This window comes from Macrotis lagotis, chromosome 2 (assembly GCF_037893015.1).
Source record: "Macrotis lagotis isolate mMagLag1 chromosome 2, bilby.v1.9.chrom.fasta, whole genome shotgun sequence".
Lineage (NCBI taxonomy): Eukaryota > Metazoa > Chordata > Mammalia > Peramelemorphia > Peramelidae > Macrotis > Macrotis lagotis.
Genome location: NC_133659.1, coordinates 224,055,614 through 224,076,760, shown reverse-complemented (window position 1 = coordinate 224,076,760; position 21,147 = coordinate 224,055,614). Strand labels below are relative to the sequence as shown.

The following is a 21,147-nucleotide window of genomic DNA, read 5'->3' as shown; positions in this document are numbered from 1 at the left end:
TTATAATTGTTTTCAAAAAGTTTCTGAGTCTGTCTTGGCAAATAGACTCCCAGGTATTTTATATTGTCTGCAGTTTCTTTGAATGGGATTTCTCTTTCTAGCTCTTCCTGCTGTATCTTGTTAGACATGTATAGAAAAGTTGAGGATTTATGAGGGTTTATTTTATAACCTTCAACTTTGCTAAAATTGCTAATTGTTTCCAGGATTTGATTTCTTGGGATTCTCTATGTAGACCATCATGTCATCTGCAAAGAGTGCGAGTTTTGTCTCTTCTTTCCCAATTCTAATTCCTTCAATTTCTTTTTCTTCTCTAATTGCTTATGCTAACATTTCTAATACAATATTGAATAGTAGTGGTGATAATGGGCACCCTTGTTTCACCCCGATCTTATTGGGAATGCCTCTAGCCCCTCCCCATTGAATATAATGCTTGTTGATGGTTTCAGATAGATACTGCTAATTATTCTAAGGAACACTCCATTTATTCCTCCACTCTCTAGTGTTTTTAGTAGGAATGGATGCTGTATTTTGTCAAAAGCTTTTTCAGCATCTATTGATATGATCATATAATTTCTGATAGGTTTGTCTTTGATATAATTGAGTACACTAACAGTTTTCCTAATATTGAACCAACCCTTCATTCCTGGGATAAATCCTATTTGGATCATAATTTATTATCCTAGTGATGACTTGTTGTAATCGTTTTGCTAAGATTTTATTTAGTATTTTTGCATCTATATTCATCAGGGAAATAGGTCTATAATTTTCTTTCTCTGTTTTAACTCTTCCTGGTTTAGGTAACAGTACCATATTGGTTTCATAGAAAGAGTTAGGCAGAGTTCCATCTTTCCCTATTTTTCCAAAGAGTTTATATAGAATTGGAACCAATTGTTCCTTAAATGTTTGGTAGAATTCACTTCTGAATCCATCAGGCCCTGGGGATTTTTTCTTAGGGAGTTCAATGATGCCTTGTTGAATTTCTTTTTCTGAGATAGGGTTGTTTAGGTATTTAATCTCCTCCTCATTTAACCTGGGCACCTTATATTTTTGTAAGTATTCATCCATTTCACTTAGATTATCAAATTTATTGGCATAGAGTTGGGCAAAATAATTATGAATTATTACTTTAATTCCTCCTCATTGGTGGTGAGTTCACCTTTTTCGTTTATGATACTAGCAATTTGTTTTTTTTTCTTTCTTTTTTTAAATCAAATTGACCAGAGGATTATCAATTTTATTGATTTTTTAATAAAACCAACTTTTGGTTTTATTTATTAATTCAATAGTTTTTTTTGTTTTTGATTTTCTCAATTTCTCCTTTAATTTTTAGAATTTCTAATTTGGTATTTAATTGAGGATTTTTAATTTGTTCTTTTTCTAATTTTTTTAGTTGCATTTAGTTCATTGATTTCATCTTTCTATAATTTATTCATGTAAACATTTAAAGATATATAATATATCCCCTGAGAGCCGCTTTGAGTGAATCCCATAGGTTTTGGTATGTTGTTTCATTATTGTCATTATCTAGATTAAAATGGTTAATTCTTTCTATAATTTGTTTTTTGGTCCACTCATTCTTTAAAATGAGGTTATTCAGTTTCCAATTGGTTTTGCGTGTATATCTCCTTGGCCCAACAATGCATATGTCTTTTATTGCATTATGATCTGAGAAAGATGTATTCACTATTTCTGCCTTTCTGTAGTTGATCATTAGGTTTTTATGTCTTAATACATGGTTAATTTTTGTATAAGTTCCATGTATTGCAGAGAAAAAGGTATATTCCTTTCTATCCCCATTCAATTTCTTCCATAAGTCTACCATATCTAGTTTTTCTAACAAGCTATTTACCTCCTTAACTTCTTTCAGGTTTCTTTTATGATTTGATTCATCTAGATCTGAGAATGGGAGGTTGAGGTCTCCCACTAGTAGAGTTTTGCTGTCTATGTCTTCCTGTAGTTCTTTCAGCTTCTCCTCTAAGAATTTGGATGCTTTCCCATTGGGTGCACATATATTCAGTATTGAAATAGGTTTATTGTCTATGGTACCTTTTAGGAGGGTAAAGTTCCTTCCTTATCTCTTTTAATGCCATCTATTTTTGCTGCTGTTTTGTCTGAGATAAGGATTGCTACCCCTGTTTTTTCACTTCAGCTGAAACAAAAAAAGTGAAAAGGAGCAAAAGGAATATAATTTTTCTTTTTTTTATCTATATATTTTTTTATTTATTTTTCCAACTATACACAGTGGTGATTTTTCAATAACCTTTTTTTTGAAAGGTTTTGAGTTACATATTTTTCTCTGTCCCACCATTCCCTCTTGCCTCCCTCTGATAGAAAGCAATCTAATATAGCCTATACATGTATAACCATGATGAACATTTATCCATATTTACCATGTTCACAACATGGTAAAGAAGAATCAAATCAAAACAGGAAAAAAAGTTAGAGAGAAAAACCATAACACATAAGACAACTTTTAAAAACTGAAGATAGTAAGCTTTGGTCTGCATTTAAACTCCACAGTTCCTTCTCTGGATATGTATGGTTTTTTCCCCCCTCACAAGTCCTTTAGAATTGTCTTTAATTATGCTTCTGAAATGTGCAAATCCATTATAGTTGATCATCACCCAGTTTTGCTGTTAGTACTTACAATGTTCTTCACTTCACTCAGCATCATGCAAGTCTTTTTTTTCTTGTTTCTTTTTCTTCTTGCAAGGCAATGGGGTTAAGTGAGTAGCCCAAGGTCACACAGCTAGGTAATTATTAAGTGTCTGAGGCCAAATTTGAACTCAGATGCTCCTGACTCCAGGGCTGGTGCTCTATCTACTGTGCAACCTAGCTGCCTTATCATGCAAGTCTTTTTAGGCCATTCTGAAGTTCTGTCCCTCATGATTTCTTACTGAATAATATTGTTCCATCATATTCATATTCCACAATTTGTTCAGCCATTTTGTAAAAGATGTAAATATTTTTAACTTGTGAGGTTTTTACCCTTTTTTGTCATCTCTTTGTAATACTTGTAATATTTTTAGTGGGATTGCTGGATCAAAGAGTATGCACAGTTTTATTCCCCTTTGGGTGTAGAAATATGATCTTTCTGATGGCAAAATAGTTGGGGTTTCAACCAAAATAATCTACCTAATAAAACAGAGTATAATCCTGCAAGACAAAAAAAAAATTGAGAACTTTCAGACATTTCCATTGAGAAGACCAGAGCTGAACAGTCAATTTGAATTTTTCTTCTTTTTTTTATTTTTTTTTTAGGATTTTGCAAGGCAAATGGGGCTAAGTGGCTTGCCCAATGCCACACAGCTAGGTAATTATTAAGTGTCTGAGGCTGGATTTGAACTCAGGTACTCCTGACTCCAGGGACAGTGCTCTGTCCACTGGGCCACCTATCCACCCCCCTGGAAATTTGAATTTCTAATACAAGATTCAAGATAAAAGCAAAAAAAAAACATAGAAGAGTAATCATAAAAGATTCAGTAAGGTTAAACTTTGCTTTCCTATATAGGAAGATGATAAATTTAACTTCTAAGAACTTTTATCATTAGTGAGTTAACAGTGAGAAGAATTCAACATAGAAAGAAGTCATGGAAGTGGTTGGATTTGTTGGGATGATATAAAAATATGGATAGACCAAAAAGAGTAATGCACTCGAAATGGAAAGAAGGATGTGAAAAATTATCTCATATAAAAGGCACACAAAGAAAAACTTTTATAGTGTAGGGAAAAAAGATGGGAAGACAGTGATGTCTGAAACTTATTGTCATGTAAATTGTTGAAACAGAGAAAAGATGTGTGTGTATGTATGGAAATACATGTATAGATATACATATGAACATACATATCTTTTCTCATAGTAAATCAGATTTTTAAAAATCAACAATGGAATTGTTTGGAACAATTTAGATGAGAGTTAGTTTTAAGTGTTGTATCCCCCTAATTTTTTCCTCCACTGTAAAAGATTTTCATTTATACCCCAAACATGCCCCCAGACATCCCTGTATCACATATATGCACAATATAAAGGTATATTCAACAGAAATATATGTTAACCCATAGGGAGCTCAGAGGGAAAGGAAGTAAGGAAAGGGGTAAGAGGAGGATTGATAATAGGGAAGGCCAAAAAAAAAAAAGAGGGCAGTCATCAGAAGTAAAGCAGACTAGAGAAAGGTCAGGATAAAAAGAGAAAAGAAGAAACAGAAAAAATAGATGGAGGGACAGTTAATAATCATAAATGTGAATGGAATAAACTCACCTATAAGATGAAAGCAGGCAACAGAATAGATCAGAAATCAGAATCCAACAAAATTTTGTTTACCAAAAAAAAGTAAAAGCAAAAAAAAACATACTACTTGAAATGAAGAGACACACAGTGTAAAAATAAAAGCATGGACCAGAATCTAATATGCTTCAGCAGGAATAAAAAAAAAAGTAGGGGTAGCAGTTACAATTTCAGACAAAGCAAAAATATAATTAATTTTTTAGTTATATATTTTCTTCTATTTACATTGTGAAAACAATTTTTAATATTCATTGTTTGTTTTTTAATTTTTGAGTTTGAAATTCTCTCTCCCCTCTCTTCTCTGACATGATAAGCCATCTAATAGAAATTATACATATACAGTCATATGCATTATTTCCATATTGGTTATTTTGAGGATGGAACAAAGGAAGGAAAGAAAAAAACCTAGATAAAGAACCAATTAAAAACCCTTGAATACCAAAACAAATCCCAGAAATCAAAGGAAAAATTAATAAGTTGAAACTTTTTAAAAAACCCCATTGAACTAATAAATGAAATTAGCAGTTGACATTAGGAAAAAAAAGAAATCCCATAATAAAATAGGTTAAGCTCATTAGTTAATTTGGTTAATAAAAAGAAAACTGAATTAGTATATCAAAAGTGAAAAGGGTGAATGCTGCACCAATGAAGATGAAATTAAAGTGATTATTACTTTGCCCAGTTATAGGTTAGTAAAGTTTTCAATTTAAGTGAAATGTATAAGAATATTTACAGAAATATAAATTGTCTCTGGATTAACTGAAAAGATAATAAAAGACTTAAATATAATGTCTTAGAAAAAGAAATTGAGCAGTGGATTTGCAAGCTAATTCAAGAAAAATTTTAAGGAACAATTAGTCCCAATACTATAGAAACTATTTGAATAAATAGATAAAGGTTTCCTACTAAATTCTGTTTAGGTTACAAATATGGCTTTGATTCTTAAACTAGGAAGAACAAACACAGAAAGAAAATTATAGACCAGTTTCTTTAATGATTATCAGTTTAGAAATTTTAAATAAAACACTAGTATGGAAATTACAACAATATATCAATATAGTTCATACACTATGACCAGATGTAATCATACTGGAATGTAGGACTGGTTCAGTATTAGGAAACTAGCAGGAAAATTGACCTTATCAGTAGGAAAACCCAGCAGAAATTATACAATTATCTCAATAGATTTTTTCCCCCCATTTAATTGGGAAGTGTTCAATGAAGTAAGGATTGGTTAAAAAGATTTTATAGAGGTGAGAAAGAAGACATGGGTTAGCACTGGTTAATGTCTTCTTGGTTTCCTTATTTTCTTAAAGATATTATATTTTCCATTATTTTAGAATCTTTTCAGAAATTTAATTTCTAAATACTTTCAAAATGATAAGCACAAATTTCTTCTCTATATAGGTGGTCTAACCCTCTATTTTTTATGACTTATCTTGTCATTTCATCTTACTGATAAAATCAATTACCAATATTCAAATATTATGGTACCACCATTATTGATGAGAATTGATTGCTATACAATTTCTGTCATATATGTATAATTTTGTGTATTTTTTTGTAGTTCTCTTTCCTGTTTCATCTAAAAAATTATTGTAGAGATTATCTGACTTAGTTGGGTTTTACCAGCTCTTTTCACCCTGTTTTTTCTCTTTTTTTCTTTTTTGCTATTTTGCAATTACTTGTGGGAAGTAAAATCTTGAGGCTGGATATACAGATTTGGTAGTCAAATGCATCAACGTTGGAATTGAAACCAGGGGAATAGATGGAATCCCCCCAAAAAGGAATATAGAGTATCTAGCTCAGTCTTGGATACCCAAACTTGGGATACAGGAACATGCCATTAAAAGAGCAGTCAGTCAAAGAGGAGAACAATACCAAGGTAGACTCAAATATTCATGAAGGCAGCAGTGTCCAGGTCCTTTGCAAAGGTTTAGGAAAGTAAGGACGGGAAAATAAAACATTAGATTTAAGATTTTTAACGAAACTTTTCATTTAAAAAAATTTTTTTTTGAAGTGGTAGAGACAAGAGCCATCTTGCAAAGCAATGAAAAGAAAGTGATTAGTAAAGTGTAACCTATGCATATGGATCTCTTTCTCAGAGTCAGGTTTGAATAGGGAAGGGGAAGTTTTGTTACTTGAAATATTAGTGTTCATTGTTTTGAATGTACAATTTATCATGCTGCTCTCAGTTTTTTACCACTGGAAAACATTACCTTGATGAATAGGAAAGTGGCTAGGAAATTCATTAAGGCCTCCACCTCATAGATAAAGTGGATAGGCCCAGGGATAACAGTGGATAGAACAGTGACTTTGAAATCGGAAGACTTAGGTTCAGCCATTTCTTTCCGTGTGATCTTGGGCAAGTCCAGTTTTTCAGCTTGTAAAATAATAGAAGTAAACTTGTTGCCTTCTAAAGCCCCTCTATATGAGCATTGAAATAATTTAAAGATTTAAGTGATGTAAGAATATTAGGGAGCAATTTGATCCATATATAGGACGAAACCTTGATTTTGTGTGGACCAAGACTAGAAAGGGAAATGAAAAATTTCAAAAATTTTGACTTATTTAAAAATTGTCCTTCACTTTTGTACAGGAAATGATGAGAAGATACTGGAGGAAGATGCTAGGAAGCTGATGGCTGTTGCTGACTCTGTATTTGTTCAAGTTATTTTTGACCTCCTGAATGGGAAACTTTTAATTAGAAATATGGACCTAATTGAAAAGCACAAAAACCAAATTCTTCACTTATGGAAATTAAGTAAGTGTGAATTTATGTGGGTTTAGGATTGATGGAAGTTTACAAAGCATCTTAATCATGATGGTGTTCTGTGTGTATTAATAATGCAATTTAGCAAATTATTAAATGTTTTCAATGTGCAAAGCCCTGGGAATACAAAGAAAGCTATTTAGCTCCTGCCTTCAAGAAATTTTTTTTTCCCAGAGGAATGCAACATATATATAAGTAAGTACAAAACAGTAAAATTAATTTCCTGAACTAGAGAATGTTAATAAGTGAGGGAAATCGGGCGGGAACTTATAGAAGTAGTGACATCTGAGCTATATTTCCAAGAAAGTTAGGAATTTTTCAAGTTGAAAGAAATGAGAGAGTATATTCTATGCCTCTGTGACTCTTCTGTAGAGGCAGAGTGAGAAATGAGATATTTGGTGCACAGTGAGCAGACTACTTGGATTTCAATGGAGAGGCATGAAAGAGAGTAATATGAACTAAGGTCTGGAATGTATTTTATTCTCTTGACAATTCCTAGTTTAGTGTGTGTGATGTTTATGATATTCTGTAGTATACAGACAACAATAGCTGATTGTTGACATTGAGCATTTGTATTGAAGTAATAACATAACTTGTGAGAAGCTGTAATTTCCTTTTTTTACTTTAGAAAGATTTTATTTATTTTGAATTTTACAGTTTTTCCCCCATTCTTGCTTTGCTCCCCCTCACCCCCCACAGAAGGAATTTTGTTAGTCTTTACATTGTTTCCATGGTATACATTGATCTCATTTGAATGTGATGAGAGAGAAATCATATCCTTAAGGAAGAAATATAAAGTTTGAGATAGCAAAATTATAGCAGAATTACATAATATGATAGGTTTTTTTTTTCTAATTTGAGGTAATAGTCTTTGGTCTTTGTTCATACTCCACAATTCTTTCTCTGGATACAGATGGTATTCTCCATTGCAGATAGAAGCTGTAATTTCTTAGTTATCAGTGATAGCAAATGTAAAAAAGGGGTAAAACTTAAGCCATAGTTGAGAATATTTAAAGGTAGTGTATGTCTTTTATCATTGGACATTTTATTTTCCAGAAAACAATAATCTTTCACCCCAGGAGAAAGAATTTGATTTAGAAGAAGTGCTAACTTGGAGGATCTTTGAATTACAATTTTTAAAAAAAGAGAGAAAATTTGTGGAGAGTTTCCTGAAGTTGTGTCGAAAGGTGAAAGAATTGATAAAAGGTAATGTCCTTGATGAATTTACATTTTTAAAAAATTAGTTTAGAGGGATACAGGATAAAGGGTAGATTTAAATTGCAAAAATTGATTCTTATAAAAGTGATTTATTTATTTCAAAAATTGAAGAATTAGTCAAGAATTGGAAGAAAAGTTTCCTTCTAGGCCTATTGGGGAAAAAATTTTTAGAAGCAGTTACTAATTTAAAAGTAATGGTTAAATGAGTAGTGGGTTGACAAGTAGGACAGATATAACAGTTATCTCATAATGGCAGTGAGGCTTCACCTCTAAACTTTAGTTTTTATTACTGTTCTAAAGTGGACTTTGGAGATATTGAAGAGAAATATTTGGAAGATATTAGTGGGAAGAGACTGGATGAGACCGTTACAGTGAAGCTTTCCCATTCTTCTCCTGTGTGTGAGTACAAAACCTATTACAATCTGAGCCCCTGGTTACGGGAGATGGCCAAGAAGGTGGACTCTTTAAAAGATAGCTACATCTTCCAAGTCTGCTGGGAGAAAGAAGCTCAATCACTTGGTGACAATGATGACAACTCTGAGATGCTGGTTCTGAATCTTGAGAATGTATATGATGTATTATATTCTCCTTGTCACAGAAGATTTCATAGACTTTATAAGGATCTGAAGTCAGGAGAGCTCACATTTGCTGAAGTAAATTCTGTTTTCAAAAACTTTGTAAACAAGTATGATGATCTTACTAAAGACCTCAAGATCATGTGTAGTCTGGATCCTCATGACAAGCAGGACTGGATCTGTAAGCGAATTGGGCAGATCAAGGAATATCACCACCTGCATTTGGCTGTTGATTCAGCCAAAGTCATCTGCAAGGTGAAAGAGGACTTGGGTTTGACTGGTGACTTCAGTGTACTTCAGATATTATTAAGCTTTGTAAGTATGCATGAAATTGTTATGAGGTAATCTACTTCAAAAAACTGTGGAGATTTGCAGACTTAAGGCTTTTTTAATAAAAGCTCTCAATTTCACAGGCTAATTCCTTTGTCAGAGGCTCTTGGAATTTTCTTTCTCTCACTGATACTGCATATTCTGCTCAAAATACCCCAAAGGAGTTTAGATTTTTATTTACTCATGTATTTGGGGTTTTTTTTGTGCAAGGCAAAGGGGTTAAGTGACTTGCCCAAGGTCACACAGCTAGGTACTTATTAAGTGAGTGAAGGCAGATTTAAACTCAAGCTCTATCCACCTCACCGCCTAGCTGCTCCAGGGTTTAGAGTTTTAACTTGGAATAACATTTAAGAATTTAAATCCTTGATCCTTGATTTAAAAAAGGAATTTATTGCTAAGAGAGGATATTAGCATTGACACCTTAGGAAAGGAAAAGGGAATTTTTTTCTATTAGGATTTTCCTAGAGGAGCAATTCTTTTGGAAAGCTTTCTACTTTTGATTCACTGATATAGAGGAAAACCTGATTCTTGAAGACCATTCCCCTAGTGTATGAACTTTGGTGGGAGCCTGCTAAACAGAAAAACTATAGAATCCAGTTGTCTTGCTGGCACTCATTGTTTGATGACTGATTGAATTAAGTTCAAAGAAGTGCCTCATGAGGAAGTAAGTGATTAATTTTGGCAGCTAATTGTACAGTATATAGAATACCAGATTGGAATTAGGAAAATCTGAATTCAAATCTGGCCTCAGAAATTTAAGAGTCAGTGTGACCCTGGGCAAGTTAAGTAATCTTAGTTTCCTCTTCTATAATGGCTGTTATAATTAATAGCATCTATCTCCTTTATGAGTTATTGTTAGGATCAAATGAGCTATTAAAGTACTTTGCAAACCTTAAAGTAGTATGTAAAGGCTAGTAATTATAATGATGATGAGGAGGAGTAGGAGATGTATTATGTTTTCCATTGTAGAGGGCTTTGAATTTATATAAGTGAAAGGAATACTCTTAAAACTGAAACATGGATCTGTATGTTATTTGGGAAAATTATTTTTCTTGTTCAGTCAGGTCTTCTTGGCAAAGATATTAGAGTGGTTTGCCATTTCCTTTTCCAGTTCATTATACAGATGAGGAAACTGGTAAACAGGGTGAAGTGACTTGCCTAGGGTCACACAACCAGTAAGTATTTGAGACTGAATTTGAATTTAGGAAGATGAACCTTCTTGACTTTAGGTCCTGCACTCTCTCTACTGTGCCACCTAGCAGATCCTATTTAGAGAGATAGGAACAGGTTAATTTTTTTTTCAGTGTAGTAAAACAGTTTATAGGTGAAATATTTATTGACCTTGTGTTATGGTTTAGCCAAGAGAGCATTTGTTATGGTAAATTGTTTTAGATTTAAAATAAAAAATTCAGGAGACTTCAAAAACAACCCTATTTACCCTTCTTTAGAGATGAGGTTCTCCTTGTCTTTTCCTTTTGGCATGGGATTTTGTAAGGTTCCTACAGGTTCAGAAGGTTCAGAGAAGGAAATGCCCTACTACTTCAGTCTTGTGGTTTTTATTCCTAACCTGCAGCAAGATTTTTGCTTTACAGACTGATGAATTTAATGCTGCCAATGAAAAATTGGATTGCATCAGCAATCAACTAATACAGGCCAAACAATTGCTACAAGATATTGATGAGACCCGGCGTCAGTGTCTGGAAGAAATCTCACTGAGGAAAGAATTCATTGGCTGGGTCAAAGAAGCTCTTGAAGGTACCATTGAATGAATTTTAAGAAACCAAGAACCCAAATCAAATTTTCCTGATCCACTGACCTTCTAGTTAATTAACTATATGATCATAAACTTCTCAGGGCACCAATCCCCCTTTGACTATAGTAAATAGACATCATTTTGCAGGCTTTCCAATTTGAAAAGCTAATTAGTTTATATCTGTACTTGAACTGAAATTCTCTAACATACTAGATAAATATTCATACAGTCTTTACTTAATTAAAGACCTCCAGGAGGTACTCTTTAATTCTTAAGGCAGTTTAATCTGCTTTTCTACAACTCTTAACCACCGCAGAGTTTTTCTTTATATCAAGTCTAGAGGGCCATCTCTGCAACTTCTCATCCTTCTCTTTTCCTCCCATCATCTCCCCCCCCCCCCCCAGGCTAAGTGTCCCTAGTTCCTTTAAGTAATTTTATGTGGTACAATTTCATGGTCCTCATCTGAACATTCCAGATTATTAGTGTCCTTCCTAAAATATAGCACCCAAAAGTGAACAAAAGGCTTCAGCTGTGATCCACACATCCTCCTTGCTTGAAACCTAAGATCACATTATCTTTGATTCATTGAGTGTAGAGTTTGCTTAAGTGTCGGGTCTTTTTCAGATGAATTGTTCTCTAGTCAAGTCACAGATAAAATTGTTAAATTTATCCTTGGGATATTCCATTAGAAACCTCCTACCTTTATGAGACCATTCATTCATTTATTTGTATATTATTTTTTTTGAACCCTATATTTAGAACTACAAGTGATTTCTATAGATATCTAGATAAATCTTGTTTTTTGGATGAAGAAACTAAGTGAGACCTATAGAAGAGAAGTAAATTGAACAAGATCAAAAGCAAATACTAAAAGTCAGTACTAGTATGTAAATCTTAATCTACTCAAAAAGGCTGTGTAATCTATTGCAAATTATCACTTTGTCCACAAGAATAGCTAAGTGCCTTTGATATTTTTTCCTAGAACTTAGGTTAATTAGACCTCAGGCTCATTTATTACCATTCTAGTAATTCTGTCAAGGAAGTGATATTAATCTGTCAAAACCTGTACATCATGATGACATATTGAATCTCTGTGGACATTCCTTTTTCTAGCTGGCCAGTAACTATTCCTTCAGTAATAATCTAGAATGAAATGTTAGAATCAAGCTTGCTATTGTAAAGTTAGCATAAATATGACACTTAAATTCATAATTTTCAAAAGCAGAAAAAAAACTAACCTATTTTCATTCTCTATCATCTCACCTGTTTTATGTGCTTGCAGTTTTCTGGGATATTATTAGTTTGGATTAGTTCATCAGAGGCAACAAAGTGCTTTCTTTATTTTATCATCTTCTTACTTACTCTGGACATTAATCCTTTATTAGTTATTTTCTTCTGGACTTTCTAGTTAATAGATAATTTTTCTTGACCAAGGAGTTATTTTTGGTCTTGTGTTATCCACCCTAAAAAAATGGTTGTACCCTTATGAATTCTTCTCTTTTCTCTGGGGTAGCTAAAGTAAGATTTTTACTGAATGTTATCTTCCTATCTGTAGTATTTATTCCTAAGAAAAACTTTAGGTTATTTTTCCACACACAATCTTCCTCTTCCTCCCATTTCTATATCTCGCTATAATTTATCCCTTTCATGTAGAGTGATATTTTATAACAAAATTATTTATTATTACCCTAATATTTGTTTCAGTTTTTTAAAAAAATGTTAAAATTAACATTGAACATCATTGCGACCAGCTAAACTTTCATGGTAACTTCTAATTAATTTCAACACATAAAATAATTCTAATCATTTTTTGTCACCCTTTCTAAGATGTAAAAATATTTCTGTCTTCATTTTTCATTGTTAAAGGTCTTCATTGATATTCATATTTTTCATACACTTGTGGACATCACAGTTACTGTATTTCCAATATTGGATATTTGCATTTTCTTAGAAATTGCTATTTGGGAAATTATGTATAAATATTTCTTTAAAAATGTTAAAATAGATTTATAAAATTTTTGATAAAACTTTCATGGTATTTTCTCAATAATGGAATAATTTTATCAAAGGGTATAGGTACTCATTGTCCCTAAACACTAACAGGAGGACTCAAGGCAATGGAGGGAGAAGGTAAAAAATGAGGTAGTAAAAATAGTTGTAGATGGGAATAAAAGAAATAAAGAGAGAAGGATGTGGCATAATGAATTGTATAGTGTCCTTATAGTTGACTACTATGTTACTCAATAACTCCTATGCTACATGGCAGTTTACTTTTTTTTAATAGCCTTGGTGAGATTCACAGGCTATAACTAATTGATCCACAGGATTCCTTTCTAGATGATAAATAGGATATAAAGAGGTTTTAATTTTGCTTTTTAAAACTATTTATGCTAGACTGGGACTTGATGAAGACTTTGATGCATTGATTGTAAAGTTGTAAAGAGAATCCAGAAATTCTCATTTTTTGATCAGTGTTCTCACTAAACTGTACTGATTCTCACAATCACTATAATCCTTTTTTTATTTGCTTTTTTTCTGAAATAAAAAATAGATTAATAGCTTCCCATTACTCATTCTCTATCAAATATCCAAGTCAAATATTTTTATGAGGAATTACTGCATGAGCTTTTAGTATCAGAATGCTCAAAGAAATTAAGTAATCATATACTGATCTGGTGCTTTCTTCCCAAGATATTAATGAGCTAAAGGTGTTTGTGGACCTCGCCTCTATCTCAGCGGGAGAGAATGACATGGATGTGGATCGAGTGGCCTGTTTCCATGATGCTGTGCAAGGCTATGCCTCAATACTATACAAACTTGAGGTCCAGGCAGGCTTTAGAGAATTCATGGAACAATTGAAGGAATTATGGAAAGCTCTGGATAATGACCAGCATCTGCCCAAGAAACTAGTAAGTATCAATTCTAGTTTCAAAGAGTATAAACTATTTTGTTTCCAGAATTTTTAAGATTTCTTCTTTTTCACTAAATTGGAATTTATTTGTTGATGGTTTTTTTTTTTGGAAAAAAGAATGTTCAGTTCATTTTCAGATAATTTAATTGAAGAACAAATCAGGGCTTTTAACACACTTGGACCTATGCCAATCGATAGGACAGTGAAAAGAGTTTTCCAGTTAAAGTGTCTGTAATTGAGATATTCAGTAGATGCTTGTTTGGCATTTGGGAAAACTCAAGAAGAAATATACTTGATCATTTTCATTTTAATCATTTATAGAAGTCCAATTTAAACTCCCTGCCAGAAGTACCAAGCATAGTAAAATAACCATTGTTTTAATTTTTTTTTCATTGTTTTAATTCTTTCCATTGTACTGAGGATTAAAAAGAGTGCATAATGTTTTTTAATTTTTAAAATTTTATTCATTCATTTATTTATTTTGGTGCACAATATTTTTTTCATTGCCTTGTCAATTATTGTCCTTCCCCATTATTCCCAAGACCACCATATACTAATTGGTTGATAGTTTTATAATGCAAGAAAGAATGGTTGACTTCAGTAGGTGAATTAGAATTGTATCCTTCTGTTTGTAGATTTGTCAGAAGAGATAGTGAATGTGATTCTTTGGATTTTTTTTTTAGGTTTTTGCAAGGCAATGGGGTTAAGTGGCTTGCCCATGGTCACACAGCTAGGTAATTATTAAGTGGCTGAGGCTGGATTTGAACTCAGGTACTCCTGATTCCAGGGCCGGTGCTCTATCTACTACACTACCTAACCGCCCCGATTCTTTGGATTTTGGTTCATATTCTTTTTTTATTTTCCCAACAGCGTGATTCTGCTCGACACCTGGAGTGGCTAAAAACAGTAAAGGATAGTCATGGATCTGTAGAATTGTCATCCTTATCATTGGCAACAGCCATCAATAGCAAAGGCATCTACATTATCAGACCTCCCAAAGATGGTCAGAAGGTAAGAAAACTGAGGGCGTTACCCAATGGAGATGATAACAATCCAGTGTTATTCAGTGTTCCTGATAACACAGGTTTCAAAGGAGGCCATACCCCCTGAATTTCAGTTAGTACATTTTTCCTTACCTTGTAATTACATTTGGGCATTTTTGAAGATTTACCAACCGGTCAGTTTTCTTTTTAGTGAATTTAATTGAAATCTTTTCAGCTTCAGATATATCCATCCTCCACCCCTCTCAGTGAATCATTTCATGTAACAAAAATTTTAAAAAGAGGAAAAAGTAGTTAGCAAAACAAACCATCATGTCAGTTGAGCTTCATGTGATGTTTCATGTATTGTATGATGTTCCATGCACAAAGTCTCCAAAGAAGGGAGGAAGCTCACTGCTTTTTCACCGATCCCATTTTTCTAGGTCATGTTGCATTTATGATAACTTAAGATTCTCCCTTGGTGGTTTCCCCATTTCCTAGCAAATTAGCTAAAATTTTTATTTGTCCTTATAACATTCTATTATTGTTGTTTTTACATATTTATATTATTCCTCTTTTAGATATTATTACGTTCCTTGAGGGGAGAAACTTTGATTTTTATCCTTGTATCCCTTTATGCCTATATTTAGGTGCTTAGCAAAGAGATAGTAAAGTTCTTGGTTAATGAGAAATCAGTGGCTTATTTCTCTGACAATGAATGAATTGGAAAGAAATCAGAAAGATCTGACCTTTGCATATTCAAGTTGTGGTTGGAAAATAGATACATTTCTGGATTATAGAGGTTCTCTAGGAAGAACTTTGACTTTGGCACCTATTATAGGTTTCCTTGGATACAGTGCTGCATTTGAGCCTTCCTGAAAGACATGAAGATCATGATGAAATGCGCCATTATTCCTTAGAGGAACTGAAGGAGCTTCTCAACAAGTTGATGTTGATGTCTGGCAAGAAAGACCAAAATCATGTTGAAGTGGATAAATTCTCAGAGGTCAGAATTCTGTTTCTGTTTTAGGACCAATAAGTATGTCATTAAAAACCATCTTTTCTATATGAAGAAATATACATTTTTCAGTTTCATCTCTGATTGAGTGTCAATTATTAAGATAATGATTCATGTCTTTTAATTGATGTGAAAAGTAATAGAATATGAAGGCTATGAATAATCATAGTGAATTAAGCTGGAGTTTATTAAACTAGTGATAAGTGCTTGACCCTTTGGTAGGTGGTTTCCTTTTATGATCTTTAAAGTGAATTTTAACACATATGAAAGTTATCTTGTACTGTTTTCTACTAAACTTAATTTATGATTTGGTAGAGCTTTACTTGGCCATGAAAACCCTTTTGTTTTATACCTGTCTTTTCTTTTAATGCAATTAATTAATTAATTGATTAATTAGTGCGTTCTTGGAAGTTGTAAACATTTGGCAAATGATTTCTTATTTTTCCATCTCCTTGCTTGGAAGTGGTTTATTTGATACATTTTGGTTTTATCTCTTTTTAAAAAAATTAGTTGAGGAAGGTGAGATCATTTTTTTAGGGAAAGCAACTAAAATAAGTGGCAAATACAGGAATTGTTATTTTTAACAACACTAATAATTAATATAAAATCATACTGTCTTAATATTCTCCTGTAAAAATTATCTCTTATTTTCATCTTTGCTAGGTATTTTGTAATATCCAAAGACTTGCCCAGGCCTTTATAAATCTTTATACTGCTGGAAATGTGCTGTTCAGATCTTGGACAACTACAGTATATTGCTCCCCCAAGAGTCAGATTTGCATCCAAATGAACTTCCACTTAGAGACTGTAGGACAACTCACTGGAATTGGGGAAGTGACTGAAGTTCTGGCATCTCTATGTAAGCAGATGGAACTCTTCCTAGGGAACTGGAAAAGATTCATGATTGAAAAGCGATCTAAGTACTTTTATCTCAACTATTATACTGCTGAACAGATAGTTTACCTGTGCATAGAGCTCAAGAAACAGAAGCCCAGTGAAGCTGCCTTAGCTATGCTGTCCTTCATCAAAAAAAATTGCACCAAATATGATGTCTTAAAAAGTTTGAATGCATCGTATGGAATACCATCCAGACAACATATGTTCCAGGTCAACTTGGATGAATTACAGTTGTTGTTGTTCTCAGAGTCAGAGCTGATGGGCAAGGTTAAGATAATATGGGACTTTTACATGAGTTCCATGAGTGCCTTCCTACCTAATTGCTTGAATATTGACTCTTTTGGTCTTTGCTTGGCCTACCTGTCAGAGATGGGAGAAGCTCCTACTGTGCGTGCTCTCCCACAAGGCTTGCAAGCTGGCCAGCCTAACCTCATCACCTGCCCTCATTGTGATGTGCTGTCTGTAGCCTTGGCTGTCTATATGGAGACTCCTCATCAGCCCCTGCCCACCTATGATGAGGTGCTGCTCTGTACCCCACTGACAACATACGAGGAGGTATCATTGTTTTTGCGTCGTTGTCTCACCCTGGGGTACCAGGGTCACAAGGTCTATTGTCTATTGTATGCAGATGAACTTAGCTATGAGGTGAGCTGCCAGGTGGAAGAACTGTTTCAGAACTTGTGTGTGCAGTGCCACAGGGAAGATTACCGTCTAGTGATCATCTGCAACAGTGATCGTGAACACTGTTATATCCCCTCTGTCTTCAGCCAGTACAAAGTCCTCATGACCCCTCAGCAGTCTCTCAAGGACATTCAGGCATATCTGCACAGTCATTTCCAAGTCTCTTATACCGATTCAGCAGCTTCGGTGTTTAAGGACCGTGTTTGTGTGAAGGTCGTGACTTCCAAGAGAGCAGGCGTTGGTAATTATAGCTTAGATTTGTAACTTTGATTCATGTGTTTATTTCTTTTAGAAACTAAGGATACTTAGCATATTACTTTGACATATAGTTCTGTTTATTTTGCTGATGAGAAACTAAGGCTCAGAAAACTGTATATCAATACTGATATGAGTCTCAGCCTTCCTACTTCTGATTCCCAGTGTTGGTTATTCCTGTTAGCTCATGTTGCTTACCTCTTCTAGATGGGACTTTGCTCTTCAAATCCATGTTTTCATTCTCTTGCTTATAAAAAGCATATCATTCTATTTTCTCATTTATAATCTAAAGAAGACTTTTGTAAGCCTTCCTGGTAACTATCACATGAAGCATAGGAAGCAACGTGAAATAGGAAGAAAACTTGGTTTCTAATCCTTGCTCTCCCCATTTTTAGTTGTGTAAGCCTTGTTACTTTAATTTCATGGGTTACACTAAATATTCTAAAATTGTCACAGTACTGACATTTTATGGTTCTATTGTTACACCCTTTTTCAGATGTGGACTGTTGTACCCTTTCATAAGATGTTAGAATCAAAGAAATAGTGATTCTTCAGTTACCATTATATGTTTTTCTTTTTGCTGGCAGTTTTGTCTTCTATATAAATAGAATTAATACTAAAGGAGGAAAGTAAGTTCTAATTATCAGTAATTTCATTCCAGTAACAGACAGTTTTAGAAGACTTCAATGAGTGAAAACCACTGTGACAAAAATACTTCTTTTGCCACAATTTTTTTTAGATTCATTTAGATCCTTGTTGAGAAAGTAGTATGGCTTTACTGTGTATAAGTAAGATTTTGAAAATACTAGGGCTGTGAGAAGGCTTATATCAACTTTTGATTTCTTATATGTAATACTATGAAGTTTGTGTATTTGCCCTGAATCTTTTCAAATTCTTTTTACTCTCATCTGTTTTTTTTTTATTTCCTGACAAAACACCTCGAAGTTGTAATTTATATATTTCATTGTCATAGGAAAATCCCTTTATGTAAAGAGACTTCATAGCAAATTGAAATCTGAACATTCTGAGGAAGAAGTACCTTTGAAGACCATCCGATTGATTGAACCCCAGGTGAATGAAAGCAAAGTGCTAGCATCTCTCCTACCTTTCTTGAATGTAAAATATCAGAAAAATCCCATGCTTATCCACCTGGACATCACCTCTTCAGTAAGTGCATTGACTTTTCGCCATTTTAGTGATTTAGTAACTTAAGATTTTGGAAATACAAGTGCCATGCTACATAGCTTGGAGTTTTTGAAAAATTTTATTTAATTAAGGCAATGGGGTTAAATGACTTGCCTAAGGTTACACAGCTAGGCAATTATTAAGTGTGAGGTCTGATTTGAACTTGGGTCCTCCTGACTCCAGGGCCAGTGCGCTATCCACTGAGCCATCTGTCTGCCCCAGCTTAGATTTTATTAATGATTTTTTAAAAAATCTTTAAAATTTGTTATTTTAATTTTTGTTGCTTTAATTTAATTTTAAATTTCAACTCCAAATTTCTCACTTTCCCCACCCATTGAGAAGACCAAAAAAAATCATTACAAATATGTATAATCTGCATTAGCTGTGTCTAAAAAAAAGAAATAAAGAAAAAAGAGAAGAAAATATGTTGCGTTCTGTTATCCAAGTCCATCAGGTCTCTTATCTGGAGGTAGAGCATGTTTATCATGAGTCCTTTGGAATTGTGACTGGTCATTGTATTAATCAGAGTTCACTAAATCTTTCAATGTATATTGTGTTATTGTTGGTTCCATTAACATATCAATTATTCTTCTGGTTCCCTGTGCTTACTTTCCATCAGTTTATATAGTCTTCCCAGATGTTCCTAAAACTATTCCCTTCTCCATCACATTTATAAACCATAAAGCTAGTTCAACCTTTTTCCAAAATATGGGCATCCCCTCCAGTCACCACAAATGTAGCTAAAGGTATTTTTGTACATTGTTAAAGTTGTGTTTTGCTTAATCAATGCCTACCTTAATCTTTCCTTGTTTCTATTACTCACTGCCTTCTCCTCTTTCCTTCCTGTTTATCTGTTGAATGAAGTATTTTATGATATCCAAATATTCTATTTTCTTTTCTCCTCTAACCCAATTCAGATAAAGTAAGGTTCGAGTATCAGCCACTCCTTCAACTCCTTCCTTTTTATTTGCATAGATTTTTTTTTTTTTTTTTTTTTGCAAGGCAAACGGGGTTAAGTGGCTTGCCCAAGGCCACACAGCTAGGTAATTATTAAGTGTCTGAGACCGGATTTGAACCCAGGTACTCCTGACTCCAGGGCTGGTGCTTTATCCACTACACCACCTAGCCGCCCCTCATAGATTTCTTTTTATTTAATGTTTTATTTTTTCAGTTACAAGCAAAGATAATTTTCAACATTCATCTTTTGTATGCTTTTGAGTACCACATCTTTCTACTTCCCTCCCCTTCTCCTTCCCCATGACAGTGAGTAATCTGATATAGGTTATACATGTACAGTCATTCCATAGATTTCTGATTGTATACCCTGATTGTGAGATGATTTTCCCAGCCTTTCTTGTTCCTTTCTCTGACCCTGATTATATTCCTTTTTTCCCCCCTTTCCTATTCTTTCAAGGCATAATCACTTCTAAGTCTCTGTCTAATTAAACTCCCTTTATGATCCCTGATAATGCTAGGTTTCAGAGGAAAATTCCTCTGAGAATTCTAATTGAATTTGTGTCCAAATTGTATTTTTCTTCACACTTTTACTTAGCTTGCTTGCTTACTTATGTTTAGATTACATTTTCTTCTTTTGAGTTTATGTTTGAATGTATATGTCCCCTTCTGTGCTGGATGTAAGACCTCTTCTTGCCTTTGTTTAGATCCCCTTGTATTGAAATGCTCCTTGTGCCCCTGGCTAGAACCTGTCCCCTTGGTTAGTACATCTTTGTCTCCTTGAGCCTAGCTGGACTCAGGTGCCAGTTTGAATGATGGTGGTGGAGCTTGCTCTATTTTTTCCCTTTTACTCTGTCTTGTTAGTTTTGCCTCTTTCATAGTTTTCTTTAACCCATGTGATTCTCTGTTTCCTTAGGTACAAACTGGAATTTGGGAGTTTCTTTTCAAACTCCTAATTTTACAGTACCTGATGGATACAAATGGGAAAATGTGGCTTCGACATAAGTGCCACTTATATGTCATTGAAATCTTGGAAGTGATATCTATAGTACCAAAGAAGGCATCAAAGTTGGTAGGTATCCGTAATATTTGTAAGCTTGTTGCCTCTTCCAGGCTCAATTGTGTGTTACCATTTCTTTTCTTCCATTTTTTTTTCCAAAATGACATTTGGGTTTAGTAGATATGAAATTTAAAAAAAAAATGTGCAAGGAATTTGTCAGAGAATTTCAAAGTCCAAATGTCTTGGTTCCTGAGTATATAAAATAAAACTTTATCTGTTAAAAATAGCTTAGTTCTAACTTTTTTTGTGTTTCACCTAATTAGAATTTTTTT

General features: G+C 33.7%; 1 protein-coding gene across 1 annotated transcript in view; it reads left to right on the top strand.

The window, feature by feature from the left end:
• RNF213 (ring finger protein 213) overlaps nucleotides 1–21,147 on the top strand; it is a 157,759-nt gene that overhangs the window by 74,017 nt on the left and 62,595 nt on the right. Inside the window, exons 19-28 of the mRNA XM_074224965.1 lie at nucleotides 6,885–7,049; nucleotides 8,115–8,264; nucleotides 8,577–9,166; nucleotides 10,774–10,936; nucleotides 13,626–13,843; nucleotides 14,716–14,856; nucleotides 15,667–15,831; nucleotides 16,507–17,662; nucleotides 18,650–18,843; nucleotides 20,732–20,887. Of these exons, the coding sequence (XP_074081066.1) occupies nucleotides 6,885–7,049; nucleotides 8,115–8,264; nucleotides 8,577–9,166; nucleotides 10,774–10,936; nucleotides 13,626–13,843; nucleotides 14,716–14,856; nucleotides 15,667–15,831; nucleotides 16,507–17,662; nucleotides 18,650–18,843; nucleotides 20,732–20,887 (3,098 nt within the window). The remainder of the gene's footprint in view (nucleotides 1–6,884; nucleotides 7,050–8,114; nucleotides 8,265–8,576; nucleotides 9,167–10,773; nucleotides 10,937–13,625; nucleotides 13,844–14,715; nucleotides 14,857–15,666; nucleotides 15,832–16,506; nucleotides 17,663–18,649; nucleotides 18,844–20,731; nucleotides 20,888–21,147) is intronic.